Source organism: Saccoglossus kowalevskii, chromosome 2 (genome assembly GCF_978046115.1).
Source record: "Saccoglossus kowalevskii chromosome 2, keSacKowa6.1, whole genome shotgun sequence".
Taxonomy (NCBI): domain Eukaryota; kingdom Metazoa; phylum Hemichordata; class Enteropneusta; family Harrimaniidae; genus Saccoglossus; species Saccoglossus kowalevskii.
In genome coordinates this window covers 32,656,451-32,673,096 of record NC_140642.1, presented here as the reverse complement: position 1 = coordinate 32,673,096, position 16,646 = coordinate 32,656,451, and the positions used below count along the sequence as shown (strand labels likewise).

Below are 16,646 nucleotides of genomic sequence, written 5' to 3'. Positions count from 1 at the left end.
CTTGTTCGTTCATGCTTAATATTTTCTTTTTATAAGAAAATCAAAATAACAGCGCCAGCGATATTGAATTTGGTGGCACAGCAATCACTCGCTAGGTTTTAAGATTTACTATTTAAATATGTGACTTGTTTTGTAAAACAGTTCAACCAACGGTTTCGCATTATAGTTTATAAAATAACATGAATTTAGTTTCTATTTGCTAAAAAAGTTACTGGGGTGGTTATCATTTATTATCAGTGTTTCAAAAGTTAAAATGACAAATGACAAACAATATAACTATTACGCTATTGAGAACATGTAGTAAGCATGTTTTTAAACGTCACCGTTATAGGTAAACTTATATACAACGCTTTACTAAGTTGGGTAAGTTGGTGATCAATATTATAATAGTTCATGCGATCCATTCTTATATTTCATGTGAATAACTTGAACAATGGTTTGGTTTATTTAACCTTTTCACCACCAGTTCCATCTTTACACCACAAATTAACAAAAAAAGTCCCGTTTATAGTAGTCTGCATTTAATTTTTGAGTAAAAAAAAACCCTGAAAATTGACCCAAATTGTGTCTGTTGGCCCCCAAATTAGGGTTTATTTCCAGAAATATTGAATAATAAAAAAGTGCAGAAAAATTGTTGGTGAGAAAGTTGTTTGATATTTTATTTGGATATAAACAATATAAGAATGATTCATCGTTGAACAAAAATGTTGTATTGGCAAAAAACATAATTATCTAGTGCGCATATTTTCGTTTCTAGTCGAACTAATATTGCATTTTATAATTAGTTGACAAAACAAAGTTTTGCAATAAATTACACCAACATTTTTTTTCAAGATACGCTATAAAAAATGATTCAAAAAGACTCAATAAAAGGTAGATTATAATAATAGAAAGTCGCAAATCGGCAAAGAAAAAAATAGGAAGAAAATTCAGCAACCCACATAAAGAGAATGTGGGTTTAACTTTGAAGATGAACAAGAAAACAAAATGATTTAACCATCTCCATCACCGATAAAAAATGGTTTACCCTATACTTAACTAAAATTAATAATAGGGTGCCATAGGACACAGTACTCTGGATAGAAACGACTGAGTACATGCCCGTAGCAGAACCATTCGTTCATACGGGTCAAATACAAGTTTTATGAAACCTTTTGTACTAAGCAATAGAAAAATGTTAGTTTAGTCAAAGTATATAAATATCGATTTACTACATAGACTAGTGTTTAGACGGGTTAACTAAAACACATAATTGCCTTTTATGGCACTAATGTGTGATGGAATGTAATTATCCAGTGAATCACATACCATTTGGTAAAATGGTATAATATATTGTGTTATTTAAGTTTAATTCACGCTGACACGATTTTACGTGACTTATTTGTTTTGCTTTTAACAACAAAACTTATATTAAAATAATAACTATCCAGATACTCACCAAGTTACTTGTTTTGAAATGTCATTTATCATGAAAACAAGTTTTTAACTGGCGACATTATTAATGATTCAATGAGATAACTTTATAGAATAATTTTTATTTTGTTTTTGTTTTGAATTTTCTCTGTTTTCGGACGTATGCTTGTATATGTGGTAGTGGTAATGGAATTTAATTGATGTAAGATTGACCTCCATTTAGCTTTGTAGGGAAAACATACTGAGCAATTTTAGCATTTTTTTCTATATTTATATTTCATTCAAGTTTGTATAATGAAAAAAGTGGTTCGACGTATTCCCATTTTTACAGCGTGTACAACAAGTCAGTGTCACAAAAAGATAGTTTAAGCATCATACATGCTTCCATTTGGTGCGGAGTGTCTGTGTGTGACACCGGTATCTTTCTCGGAAGACTTCATATTAGTACCAGATTCTACTTGCATTGGGTTCAGTATGGCTATCGGTGACAAGTCCGCGGTCTGGTTATCTGCTGGTACATCAGCTACATCGACGGGATTATCGTACTCGTCATCCGTGACCGTCAATGAAAACGCCTTTTCGATGGAGCCAATATTGCCGTGAAAAGCACGAGCGTCTCGCATGCTGACGTGTATCGTTGCTTCAGTGTCGCCTTGCTTGCTGTAGCTCAGCTTTACCACGTTATCAACGTTGCCTTTCTCTTGTCTGTAGAACGCATGCGCCGCGAAGAAGATGATGGTCATCTCATACACCTGCAGAAAGTCATGGTACCCTGCAAAAACAAGACCAAGTAAAATTAACTCAAACGAATTGTCTACCATAGGGCAAATTTTATATCTCATTTCATTACTATCTGTCGGTTTAGTCGCACAGTGGTGGATCATAGAATGCCCTATACATACCATAATGCAATGTGACAAATGACGTTCAGTAAAGGCGCACCTCTTACCGTGACACAATATCCTGCACTTACCCGTGCTGTGGGTCTATAATTGAGTAAATTTTTTTCGATATTTTACGTCTAAAATAAACCTAGATCTAAATCGTACATATCACATGTTATGAACTACAGCGTTTTTAAAAACTGGATCTGCAGTATGACACCTTGTTGGCATCACTGTACTTTATGATTCAAATTGTGCAATATGACAACTCCCATAGGCTTATTGACATCACTGTACTATATGATACAAATTGTGCAATATGACAACTCTCATGGGCTTGTTGACATCACTGTACTACATGATACAAATTGTGCAGAAACAGTTGTTAAATTTGGTGACCAGTTTACAGACCCGTAGTTTGGGGGGGGGGGGGGGTTCCGTCGAACCCCCTAAATTTTGGAAGTGAATAGATTTATGATCGTAGATTAGAACATAATAAAAGAAACAGTATTAATTAAAATAATTACCATCGTTTAAATCACTTGACTGAAATTGCATAGCAATGAGCATTTTGGTGGCAACGAGCTTTAAATATCAGTCGTGAAGTTACGCCGTCTCAGCTCAACAGCATCCAATCAAAAAAGATTGTTATAAATGGGCAAGCTTTTATTCGGTGATTCCGCGATGGTGTAATGAAGATTGCGTTCAAGCAGCTGATGTTAAATATTAAAACAACATTGAAACAATAATGTAATGGTAGTCACTCTCTGAAGGATGTAGTGGCCCTGAATAGCCCTTGTGCTAGTGTTCGCTCAGTTAGTAAAGTATGGGGATTGACACGACAACACGACACTGTACTTTCTAAGTTTGCTTCATTAGTTGTGTATTCTTCAAGTTAATGATGGCATATATACTGTTTTGTTCCAAGTGTATCAGCCAAATGTAGTCAACTTATTGTAAGTACGTGTAGCCTGTGTTATTGGACAATATTGTACAGCTACGGGTGGATCATATCATTAAAAAAATGCCGAAGATTTATCATCACGAGTTGTATAGGTCGAAGATCTTCTTGCAGCCAACAATTTACCCCACAGTGTGTTGCTTCAGCACTGAAACTATGCGATGAATTATATTTTTCAAACATATTTTTACACGTTTTTTTGATTTAGAAGATTTACTATATTTTTAGTGGGTTCATAAAAAGGATATGTAGTCATTGAAGTCTATTGAGACCACTGCCACTATATGCATATTATTTTACCGCCCTCTAAAAACAAATTTACAGTGAACCAAAACATTTACATACTATAAGAAACTTGGTGGTATGCCATTGGTTACTGCATTTATTTTGTTTGATGCAATCATTGTGCCAGCTATTTTTTATGGTATCTATATGGGGGTACGAAAATTCGGAAATGGAGAGGGTGCAGACAACATTTTGCGCAGATATCTACTTAGCGTTAATAGTTGTACAAACAATGTAGCGATGTTGAACGAATGTGGAAGTCTGCCATTCTGCTGTGATTATTTTAAGTGTTGTATCTCATTCTGGTTAAAATTACTTGAAGTAAAAAATAGCTGGAACCCCAAAACATGTTATATTATGCTTTATAAACGATTAGACAAGACCAGCAGACTTACTTGGGAAACCCACATAAAAATCTCCTGTTCAAATATGGTTTCGACATTGTCTGGCTTGAAAAACAAGTTGGAGATACTGCAAATTTCTTAGAGATATTTACTCAAAGAATGAAAAATTGTTGTCAGTAAGAATGGCATGCCTCAATTTTACAATCATCCAGGCTGTGTACTTTCGGAAAAATCAAAGTAGTATTATAACCTGGGAGATTTATTGGCAAGAAATTATAGACTAAAATATATACTGACGAGTTTTCGCTGTTTTGGCCATAAACGTAATGTTGAATTAGGCAGACACACAACAATACAGTTAGCTCAATACATTTTTAGTTTTTGCAGTGATACGTTTGAAATTAGCACGGTAGAAAATGATATTCACTTTGTTTTTATATGTCCATTTTATAATGATTTAAGGGCTGATCTTTTGTCAATAACCCTATGCAATTATGCAAATACTGACAGTCTGGGCTTACTTCGTCGCAACACAAACTGCTACACCATATATCAGATAGCTCTATATCTTTTAAAAGTTTTCAAGCGACGAGATGAATATGAATTCAGCTTAACTTAGTACCATATGTTTACATGGATGTTGTATTGTTTTTAAAACGTGCTATGCACTTGTCTACCCATTACATTTTCTACGATGGGCTGAGGCCCTGTACAGAAATAAAATTACATAATACAAAATTGACTAATACTAAAATGAATAATTGTAGACAGATTTCGACATGAAACTGTGTCACTTTTATGTGCGCTAACATCTGCGAAGAGCGAAAAAAATAGCATTCTACCTTAAAATGCGTAGACAATGATGCTAAGATACGTACAGTCTTGTCTTTTTTGTGTACACCATTTTGCTGTAGTGGATCTAGGTTGTGGGTGTGTTTGTCTGTGGGTGGGGAATGGCTCAGGACCCCTTATCGAAAATGGTAAAATAGTTCAAAGATTGTATGTTGAAATAACTTACCAACGTAACACAAAGTAAACCAATTGAATTTAAAACCGAGAATATAAAAATGTCTGTATAAGAGCTCAAAGACACTTTTTGAATAGTATAAAGTTCACACGTTTCACATCAAATATATTATTGTTGTTTTCGAACCCCCTATTCAAAAGTGCTGGCTACGGGCCTGCAGTTTAGTATGATAGGAAGTGTGTACAGTCTTCAAATTACCACAATAGACAGAGTAGAGGTCAAGACTGAATATACGCGATTCCGGCGTTTCATTATACATGCTTTCTATTAATAATCAAATATGTTCATGAGTTATGTCATAACCTCGTTAAAAGTCATTAGCATATTGTGTACGCATGCTTTGGTCCCTTTTTCTGCATTCAGGTTTTCAGCAAAAAGTTTGTACACACCGCTACCATGTCATACTCTGTAATATGCATTTACAATTCTGTTTCCCAAATAACAATTTATAGTACTCATCTAAAGCGCATGCGCGTTATTGAAATCTATTGTTAATTATATTTTAAGTCAGCCTGTTTCTATTATAAGACAGGTCACATAGCATGCACAAGAATTCGCCGAAACAAACAATTTTTAGGGCTAGAAGAAATTGTGATTTCATTAGTAACTTGTTTACTTACTGGCTAGATCTCATTATTTGTTGGACGCTTGCCTACTTGTCTAACGTGTTTGCACTTATGAGTCAGAGGTTAAACACAAATTGAATAAAAACTTAATACTCACACCAAGATCTTGCCTCCCAGTCAATCGGCGAAAAACAAGGGATTAGCCCCGTTGAAGTGAATATCGATATCACCAGCGACTGAATATTGGCTAAAAACATAGTTATCTGTAAACACCTGAATTTTGCGTGAATTCGGTATCCTTGGAGATGCAACTTGGTCGCGCTATACAACATAGCCATGCAATATACGGCGATGATGGTGGATATGGCAGTAGCTGTATGTAGATATATGTATGGATCGGTCAAGGATATCTGGGAGAATAAAACAATACATATTATTATTAGTTTGCATGTGATCATTATTGAAGATTCTATGAACTTGAGAAAACAATGACAATCTATAACACGCATGCTAGTCGATTTTGTTTGTTGGTGCTGAAACAAAGTGTACGCACGCCAATTAATGTATTTTTATTTTTCGTTGATCGAATGCTTTGTTGTGTGCCGCTGCCAGAAAGTGTTCGAGACTAAAACTAAATTAACATCCATGTAATGGGTTAAGCCACCAGCAGTAGCAAACGTACAAAAACATTTCTGTTATATTTTAGTTCGCTCAACCGAAAATAAATTACATTCAGTTCACGATAAATAAGAAATTCGACGTATGTCAACAGCATACAATATCAAAACAACAATATTGAAAATCACATGTTCTCATTCATGAAAAGTGACTGCAACATTAACGTGTAATGAGTAAATGTGGGTACCACGTACAAGCGATTTTTGCGAAAGTCAGAATAAAACTGAGGTGTAAAATGAACAGTTTATCGAGTCAGCCCCGATTGATTATATCGACACAGAACAATTGTACAAATGTACAAATTTTCTTCAAATGAAACTTGATACGAATCTGTGTTAGAAGCAAACTTAATATTATTTGAAAAACAAACGAAATGCACTCCATCATTTAACCTTTTAAAATTCCATTATTTTCCCGCCAAAATATTTCGCACATTTGTATACATTTTTCTACAATTTCCTTGATAATTTTGGATATAATTTCCCATTATTTTGGCTGTAGATCTTGATGAACAATTTAAAATATAATAATTCAAGCACATTTAATTTATAAAATAACTCAGAGTGGATGATAACTATGGTAACCTTACGTTTCCTGACGCATACCCGCTATCTGCCCAGTAAAGAAGTTCAAAGTAAAGCACCGCTGGACGTAGAACAGCTATCTGGTAAATACCCAACTTAATTTTTCTAATAGTTGAACTGCAAAGAATAAAGCGAAACACGTTGAGTCATTAATAATTCACCACTTCCGGTTTTAAGTCACATGGAGTAAAAAGCGAGGTTTCTCAACTTATCAAAATCAAATAAACAATATCATCATAATACGCAGAATAGAATAGAATAGAATAGAATAGAATAGAATAGAAAAGAAAAGAATAGAATAGAATAGAATAGAATAGAATAGAATAGAATAGAATAGAATAGAATAGAATAGAATAGAAAAGTAAAGAATAGAATAGAATAGAATAGAAAAGAAAAGAAAAGAAAAGAAAAGAAAAGAAAAGAAAAGAAAAGAAAAGAAAAGAAAGAATAGAATAGAATAGAATAGAATAGAATAGAATAGAATAGAATAGAATAGAATAGAATAGAATAGAATAGAATAGAAAAGAAAAGAAAAGAAAAGAAAGAATAGAATAGAATAGAATAGAAAAGTAAAGAATAGAATAGAATAGAATAGAATAGAATAGAATAGAATAGAAAAGAAAAGAAAAGAAAAGAAAAGAAAAGAAAAGAAAGAATAGAATAGAATAGAATAGAATAGAATAGAATAGAAAAGAATAGAATAGAATAGAATAGAATAGAATAGAAAAGTAAAGAATAGAATAGAAAAGAAAAGAAAAGAAAAGAAAAGAAAAGAAAAGAAAAAAAAAGAAAAGAAAAGAAAAGAAAAGAAAGAATAGAATAGAATAGAATAGAAAAGAAAAGAATAGAATAGAATAGAATAGAATAGAATAGAATAGAAAAGTAAAGAATAGAATAGAATAGAATAGAAAAGAAAAGAAAAGAAAAGAAAAGAAAAGAAAAGAAAAGAAAAGAAAGAATAGAATAGAATAGAATAGAATAGAATAGAATAGAATAGAATAGAATAGAATAGAATAGAATAGAAAAGAAAAGAAAGAATAGAATAGAATAGAATAGAAAAGTAAAGAATAGAATAGAATAGAATAGAATAGAATAGAATAGAATAGAATAGAAAAGAAAAGAAAAGAAAAGAAAAGAAAAGAAAAGAAAGAATAGAATAGAATAGAATAGAATAGAATAGAATAGAATAGAATAGAATAGAATAGAATAGAATAGAAAATTGAAGGGGCTTCTATACTCACGACTTTAATTTCAGTTCTGGTAAACATGTACAGCAACAAAATAGTGGCAATTTCTTCAACAAAATAGTGGTTCCCTTTAAGTGCATATGCAGTGGTGTTTCGCCTCCATACATGTCTAACACTAGTACTAGAAATAGATACACTGACACAGACAGGTAGCTGTAAAAACAATAGTTATAACGGATCTGTCACTGAACACGTTACCGTAGTTCTGATGATATATATCCGATACAAGCCTACAATTTCGGATTTACACTAACTATAATTGTAACTAGAATCCCATCTTGTAAATTTGAGATAAAAAAAAAATCAATCGAGAAAAAAACAAAACATTGAGTTGGTGACAAGAACAAGATTATTTTAACTCTGTGGGCGGATCACGGCGGAAGAATATAACTCTCACCTTGCTGCTGTAGTGTTGACGATTAACGCCGCTCGAGGTATGTATAACCCAATAAGAGGAAATACACAATGGACCTACAACAAACAAACTATTACTCGGGTATGTGCTTGCGCATGCGCTGGGAAAACATTGGCAACGTCTTGAACTGGTCTTCCAACGACCCAAACCAGAGAAAACATTACGGATAGAACATATTTTAGCCTAAACGAGTATTTGGTTTAATTTAAGGTCGGTCTTGCGACATATTGTCATCTTTAAGTGTATAATCATGATTAAAGCGGAGGGGTTGTCACCTTCGCACGCGCAGAAATTGAGCCCCAAGCGACGATAACAACGCATGCTGAAAACGCAAAGTCTCATGGGTAGACGCTTGTTTGTAAACAACGACACGCTATGGCCGTCTTCGGCATGCGCAGCTGACGACTCCCACGCTTTAATTCTATGTAGATGATGATTTGATCAACCAGCTAAGGGATGATGTTAGATATTAAAAACTACAGTGTTTATGGGCATCATCATGCCATTTAGGTTGATTCCTATGTCGTCACAGAAATATCTCTTTGCTAGACTAGTACAAGTGAAGGAGAGATTTATAGCTTTCACACTATTACTAGAACTGAAAACAGCGCCAGGCCACCGAGATGAATGTAATGCTTTCAATTTTCAAAATAAAACGTTGCCAGGGAGTCCAGCATTTATTTGAAACAATTCAAATAAATATGACGTCAGAATAATAGATTTGTAAGTTGAAAAAATTGAGATAACGGAGTATGCTCAGTTCACCTCCATATTTGGGAACATTTGAGTATTTTTCTGTACCAATACATGTAACTATTTTATTTTTAAAATAGTTTACCCCTACATTTTAGTGGGCACACGACCAATCTGACCCGATTTATACATTCAGCTCGGTGAGCGTTAATCTGGACAGTTGCGCACTTATTCTGTAAACCACTGCAGTTAACAAATCAGAGAGGCGCGGGTTACGATACTGGCAAGTCATGTGTTGGAAGGTGGCAACAGACTCCGATATTTTATGAATACCTATTTTATGAATCTATAAGCTCGAAAACTCCAGTGAGTTATTGAGCTGTTATTGTATTTTTACATCGAAATCCTAAAATCCCAAAGTTGGCTGTTACATTTTCCAGAAATACATTGTGTTGTGGCATGTATTTCTCTTAAACCTCGCCAAACATTCAACTTACCGGATAAATTCCCAGCACCCATAGGATGGCAATTCTTCGGTATAGATTACTGATACGTTTATAAAGGTATATCGCAGCCTCTATGTAGAATGCCAACACTGCCAATGTACATACCGTGCACGACGTTACAATTATTATACCAACCACATCCAGATCTAAAATGGTGAGCATACACAAACACAAGTCACATACGCGTAGAATATTGACGTATATCGTCACTTAGACTGTCGACTTCATCGCATCTAATTGTTTATTTTCCATGAACATATAACATCCAAACGTCGAAGACCTTCGGGATTTCGCACACGTGTTTGGAGTTTCAATAAACGAGTTGGCCCGTGACTTTGAGCAGTATACCACCCAAATATTGTCTTTGACGACGATAATGTTTTTTTTCCAAAAGCTGTATTGTGATTTGCAATGTGATGAAATCAACAAGATTGCGACGAGAGATATTTAAATGACACATTTCTATCATAGAAGAGTTATTTGAATGACACATTGATAATATACAAAGGTTATTTAAATGTCACATTGCTAACAGACATGGGTTATTTAAATGTCACATTGCTAACAGACATGGGTTATTTAAATGACACATTGCTAACAGACGAGAGTTATTTAAATGATACATTGCTAACAGATGAGGGTTATTTAAATGATACATTGCTAACAGATGAGAGTTATTTAAATGATACATTGCTAACAGACGAGAGTTATTTAAATGATACATTGCTAACAGATGAGAGTTATTTAAATGATACATTGCTAACAGACGAGAGTTATTTAAATGATACATTGCTAACAGATGAGAGTTATTTAAATGATACATTGCTAACAGACGAGAGTTATTTAAATGATACATTGCTAACAGATGAGAGTTATTTAAATGACACAATGCTAACAGACATGGGTTATTTAAATGACACATTGCTAACAGATGAGGGTTATTTAAATGATACATTGCTAACAGACGAGAGTTATTTAAATGATACATTGCTAACAGATGAGAGTTATTTAAATGACACATTGCTAACAGACATGGGTTATTTAAATGACACATTGCTAACAGACATGGGTTATTTAAATGTCACATTGCTAACATACATGGGTTATTTAAATGTCACATTGCTAACAGACATGGGTTATTTAAATGTCACATTGCTAACAGATGAGGGTTATTTAAATGACACATTGATAACATACAAGGGTTATTTAAATGACACATTGCCAACAAACATGGGTTATTTAAATGTCACATTGCTAACAGACATGGGTTATTTAAATGTCACATTGCTAACATACATGGGTTATTTAAATGTCACATTGCTAACAGACATGGGTTATTTAAATGTCACATTGCTAACATACATGGGTTATTTAAATGTCACATTGCTAACAGACATGGGTTATTTAAATGTCACATTGCTAACAGATGAGGGTTATTTAAATGACACATTGATAACATACAAGGGTTATTTAAATGACACATTGCTAACAGACAAGGGTTATTTAAATGACACATTGCTAACAGATGAGGGTTATTTAAATGACACATTGCTAACACACAGCGGTTATTTGAATGTCACATTGCTAACATGCATGGGTTATTTAAATGTCACATTGCTAACAGACATGGGTTATTTAAATGACACATTGCTAACAGATGAGGGTTATTTAAATGACACATTGCTAACAGATGAGGGTTATTTAAATAACACATTGCTAACATACAAGGGTTATTTAAATGACACATTGCTAACAGACAAGGGTTATTTAAATGACACATTGCTAACAGATGAGGGTTATTTAAATGACACATTGATAACATACAAGGGTTATTTAAATGACACATTGCTAACAGACACGGGTTATTTAAATGACACATTGCTAACAGACATGGGTTATTTAAATGTCACATTGCTAACATACATTGGTTATTTAAATGTCACATTGATAACAGACATGGGTTATTTAAATGACACATTGCTAACAGATAAGGGTTATTTAAATGACACATTGATAACATACAAGGGTTATTTAAATGACACATTGCTAACAGACAAGGGTTATTTAAATGACACATTACTAACAAACAAAGGTTATTTAAATGACACATTGCTAACATACAAGGATTATTTAAATGACACATTGCTAAATGACATGGGTTATTTAAATGTCACATTGCTAACAAACATGGGTTATTTAAATGACACATTGCTAACAGATGAGGGTTATTTGAATGACACATTGCTAACAGACAAGGGTTATTTAATTGACACATTGCTAACAGACGAGTGTTATTTAAATGACACATTGCTAACAGACGAGTGTTATTTAAATGACACATTGCTAACACACAGGGGTTATTTAAATGACACATTGCTAACACACAGGGGTTATTTAAATGTCACATTGCTAACAGACGAGTGTTATTTAAATGACACATTGCTAACACACAGGGGTTATTTAAATGACACATTGTTAACAGACGAGTGTTTTTTGAATGACACATTGCTAACACACAGGGGTTTTTTAAATGACACATTGCTAACACACAGGGGTTATTTAAATGACACATTGCTAACACACAGGGGTTATTTAAATGACACATTGCTAACAGACGAGTGTTATTTGAATGACATATTGCTAACACACAGGGGTTATTTAAATGGCACATTGCTAACACACAGGGGTTATTTAAATGACACATTTCTAACACACAGGGGTTATTTAAATGACACATTGCTAACACACAGGGTTATTTAAATGACACATTGCTAACACACAGCGGTTATTTAAATGACACATTGCTAACACACAGGGGTTATTTAAATGTCACATTGCTAACATGTTACATTGTACTATATTCAGTCACATTACATTTGCCATACAATCTCTGGTGACATCAAACTGCCTTCGAAGCGAAGTGTCAAAATTAAAAGTATATTTTAAAAGGAAACGAACCTCCAATTAAATCTGTGGATGTTGGAGCGATAGGACTACAGTTGGTAGACATTTCCTCTGGAATATAAAAAGATATGCTACAAGAGTGTTTAATACGGGTGACCTGATCGCCACGTCGTGTTCAGATTTACTATCGCATTGTAAGAGGGGAGTGGCTGCGAAACCGAACATCCCCTGGTCTTTGTTTCCGAGATGAAATAAAACATCATTTTGAAAGACAATGATAAAATGCACATAATGACATGTAGACAACCCTGTCAAACAGAGATCATTGTGTTCATTGTAATTCACTTTACATAATGCAATTATTCATTCACTTTGTTTTTGTATTTGTTCATTTCTTCCGGAACTCATGAACAAGTTTAACCTACAACTACGTCATGTATACTTATCTTTTATATCTAATAAAAAAGGTGTCGCGACGATGTGATGTCATACGCTCGTAAACCAATCAGTAACGTTGGTTATGACTGAATGATGACACTATTATTCAATGGCTAGATAGAGCTCGAAAATGTACAAAACTGGATTTCGTCGTTTCTGATTTTGGTGCCGTATATTTGTTTAACCACATATCCTCGCGCGAGGTAATTTTTGTTCAATTCTTCATATACTTGCTATGATTTATTTACAGCAAGTATATAATTGGCTGTCAACGATGTTTATTGATGCATAATTAATAATCATATAAACGTGACGTCGCTTGGCCAAGCGAAATTAGGTCTACATATGACACAAGTTTAGGACATACTTCATCTGTATTTTAGACTTAGTAATTAAATCAATGATTTAATGTGCCATTCCATGAAACATTTCGAAGGTCATCAGGGTATTGTTGCGTCATGGCAAGGATAGACATCTCAATACTACTAATTCTATGAAATGGACGCATGAAGTGAACAAAAAACACTTTTCACGTTACGTTGGAAGGTCAACAAATATTTTTAAATTTGTCAACGAAGTCGGTTCAAATTGGCAATGCGGTTGTTTACATCTACCATGGTCACGTGATAGGTGGAGTCAGTTACACATTGGTCACATGTGACGATGGATTTATTAACATTGGTAAGCCCCCACACACTATGTGGCACGCGTGTTGTGGGGGATACCGTATACATGTATATGATTACGTCAACACTGAGATCGCCACAAACATAAAGGGCAAAAATAATAAACACGTGGAATTGAACATAAACGTATATATGGTATCTGGACCCATATCATAACAAAGAATATTGTAATACTTACTGGATGTTAAACGCTCTCGTTACCAACCTATTCTAGAGAAAAGTCGTGGTAATTAAATCAACAAACTCACACGGGTATCACGGCTATACTGACTTACACGAAAATTTAACCGATGTACAACAATGGCGGAATACGCCCTCTGACACTAATCTATCCGCTGTCTCGACGTATGCTAAGGAAGGACGATGGTTTTATAAAATAAACACGGAATGGTTATAACTAGTGATCTATTAAGTGCTAAAGGTCGGTATAAATTGGGTGCGTTCTGTGTGATATTGACGCCATCATTAGGTAGGATAGTCAGGCACACATCAATGTGGAAAGGTACCCCCCCGGAAGCGTAAACCATTGTTTATGACCATAAAGATAATCCAAAGGTATACATGGTTTACTTTGGTAATGCCAATTGTATTGATAGCGACGCAATGATTGTATGGGTATAACAAGCGTGACAGTACCCCGTCCGATGTTTCCGCTCCCCGATGTGTTTTTGTTTCTTTATGCGTTGTCTAGGGTTGATGTGCTCCCGGGTTTCTGTCTCCTCTTGTATATTATGTACATGGATTTCCATCCCACCTTAGTAAACATGGGACCTAGCTTGTAGACCTTAGCCGTGTTCCCGGATTTCCCCAGCTTTGTTATGGTTTTCTATGCCCATGTGTTGATACATCGCGTTATAAACGTGCGATGTGCCTCTGAGTTGTAACGGTGTGTTGTATATCCCGGAATTACATACGGGTATCCTTGGATTTTTTGTCGCTGTTGGCAAACGTCTCACCATACATCCCATTCATGACTGAATAGCTAAGCCTGTTTTAATTTGGTAATTAATTTGAACATTCACCTGCGCCATCCGTAGGTGATCACGGGGCAAAGCTATTTCAACAGGATTTGCAATTCTATGAACTCCTTTTTTTCAAGCTTAAACTGAATCGATTGATACGTCATTGTCTACCAGGGCAAGGTAGAGGGGTACCGTAATTACAAAGACTGTGGTTATCTTGCAACTTCTTTTATTTCTATGAAAAATGTTAATTGTTACAAGTTCAACAACAATATGAAATGAACATTTTCTTTAAACAAAAGCATTATTTACGACACTCAGACTCATTTTTACCAATTCTACGTTATGGGTCTGCAATTTGTGCATATGGGTACACAAATTATATATTATATGCATGCATGATATTCCTCTGTGTATCTGTTAGAACACAAAATACTAGTGTACTTGGTGAATGTGGCAGGTTTTCTTGAATACAACAACCCGTTTTATCATATATTTTTGGCCGAGCTAATTCGCGAGATTCTCAAATAAATGTTATAATATGCTATATAATATAGAAACATCAGTATCATGAACTCGGCACACTCAAACATTCTAAAACCGTATTTCTAAGTAACATGGTCGAAGTTTGACGGGGATATCCAAGAATGGAGTAATATCGATGTATTTGTAAAAAAAGCAAACTTCCTGACAAGATTTAAAAACATCTTTCAATAAAATCTAAATCTTGAAAAGCAGTCAGATATATGTAGAGTGAGTAAACGCGGTATTTATCAAGAACAGTATCGAAACAGAATCATAATTATTTGCAGCGAAAACGCATGCAAGCAGTGGCACTTCTAACATGCTCTTCTCATTGTTTCAAACAGAAAGCGAGAAGTTCCCCCTGAACGAGTAGAACAGCTTCGTGAGTTATGCGACAAACACCAACTAGGAAATGAATATCACTTTTTTAGTTTGACTGAGACGGGGGATTGCAGGGTTACTGTAAATCTAGTGCTCTTGGACTTATATAGATTTTATGGGCCTCTAGCCTTATAATTCTTCGTTAATATAGATCACACCTATTTAGCTATATTAAAAACCAATCTTTTTATTATAAAACATTAACTTTTTTTTTAAATCACTGAACTACACGACTTTTGATAATTGGAGTTGTCGGTGAGTGATATTCAAGTTCACACACCAATCTTATTATTATAAAACATTCACTTTTTTAAAAAATCACTGAACTACACGAATTTTGAAAATTGTAGTTGTCGGTGAGTGATATTCACACACAAATCTTATTATTAAAGAACATTAACTTTTTTAAAAAATCACTGAACTACACGAATTTTGAAAATTGGAGTTGTCGGTGAGTGATATTCACACACAAGTCTTATTATTATAAAACATTAACTTTTTTTTTTAAATCACTGAACTACACGACTTTTGATAATTGGAGTTGTCGGTGAGTGATATTCAAGTTCACACACCAATCTTATTATTATAAAACATTCACTTTTTTAAAAAATCACTGAACTACACGAATTTTGAAAATTGGAGTTGTCGGTGAGTGATATTCACACACAAATCTTATTATTATAAAACATTAACTTTTTTTAAAAATCACTGAACTACACGAATTTTGAAAATTGGAGTTGTCGGTGAGTGATATTCACACACAAGTCTTATTATTATAAAACATTAACTTTTTTTTTTAAATCACTGAACTACACGACTTTTGATAATTGGAGTTGTCGGTGAGTGATATTCAAGTTCACACACCAATCTTATTATTATAAAACATTCACTTTTTTAAAAAATCACTGAACTACACGAATTTTGAAAATTGGAGTTGTCGGTGAGTGATATTCACACACAAGTCTTATTATTATAAAACATTAACTTTTTTTTTTAAATCACTGAACTACACGACTTTTGATAATTGGAGTTGTCGGTGAGTGATATTCAAGTTCACACACCAATCTTATTATTATAAAACATTCACTTTTTTAAAAAATCACTGAACTACACGAATTTTGAAAATTGGAGTTGTCGGTGAGTGATA

At 34.0% G+C, this 16,646-nt stretch overlaps 1 protein-coding gene across 1 annotated transcript; it reads right to left on the bottom strand.

Moving 5' to 3' along the window:
- Window positions 1-1,515: 1,515 nt before the first annotated feature.
- Window positions 1,516-9,765, bottom strand: LOC144363320 (organic solute transporter subunit alpha-like). Its single transcript, XM_078014094.1, has 6 exons — window positions 9,595-9,765; window positions 8,387-8,460; window positions 7,984-8,142; window positions 6,748-6,859; window positions 5,638-5,890; window positions 1,516-2,185 (listed from the first exon to the last, which is right to left on the bottom strand). Exons 1-6 carry the CDS (start codon window positions 9,763-9,765, stop codon window positions 1,779-1,781), a joined length of 1,176 nt encoding a protein of 391 aa, XP_077870220.1. The 3' UTR covers window positions 1,516-1,778.
- Between the last annotated feature and the right edge of the window lie 6,881 nt (window positions 9,766-16,646).

Coding starts and splice junctions, on each gene's coding strand:
- LOC144363320 (XM_078014094.1), bottom strand. CDS start 9,765: ATGCTCACCATTTTAGATCTGGATGTGGTTGGTATAATAATTGTAACG. Junction 6,860..7,983: donor CCAGAACTGAAATTAAAGTC/GTGAGTATAGAA, acceptor TATTCTTTGCAG/TTCAACTATTAGAAAAATTA. Junction 2,186..5,637: donor CTGGGAGGCAAGATCTTGGT/GTGAGTATTAAG, acceptor TTGTTTTTGCAG/GGTACCATGACTTTCTGCAG.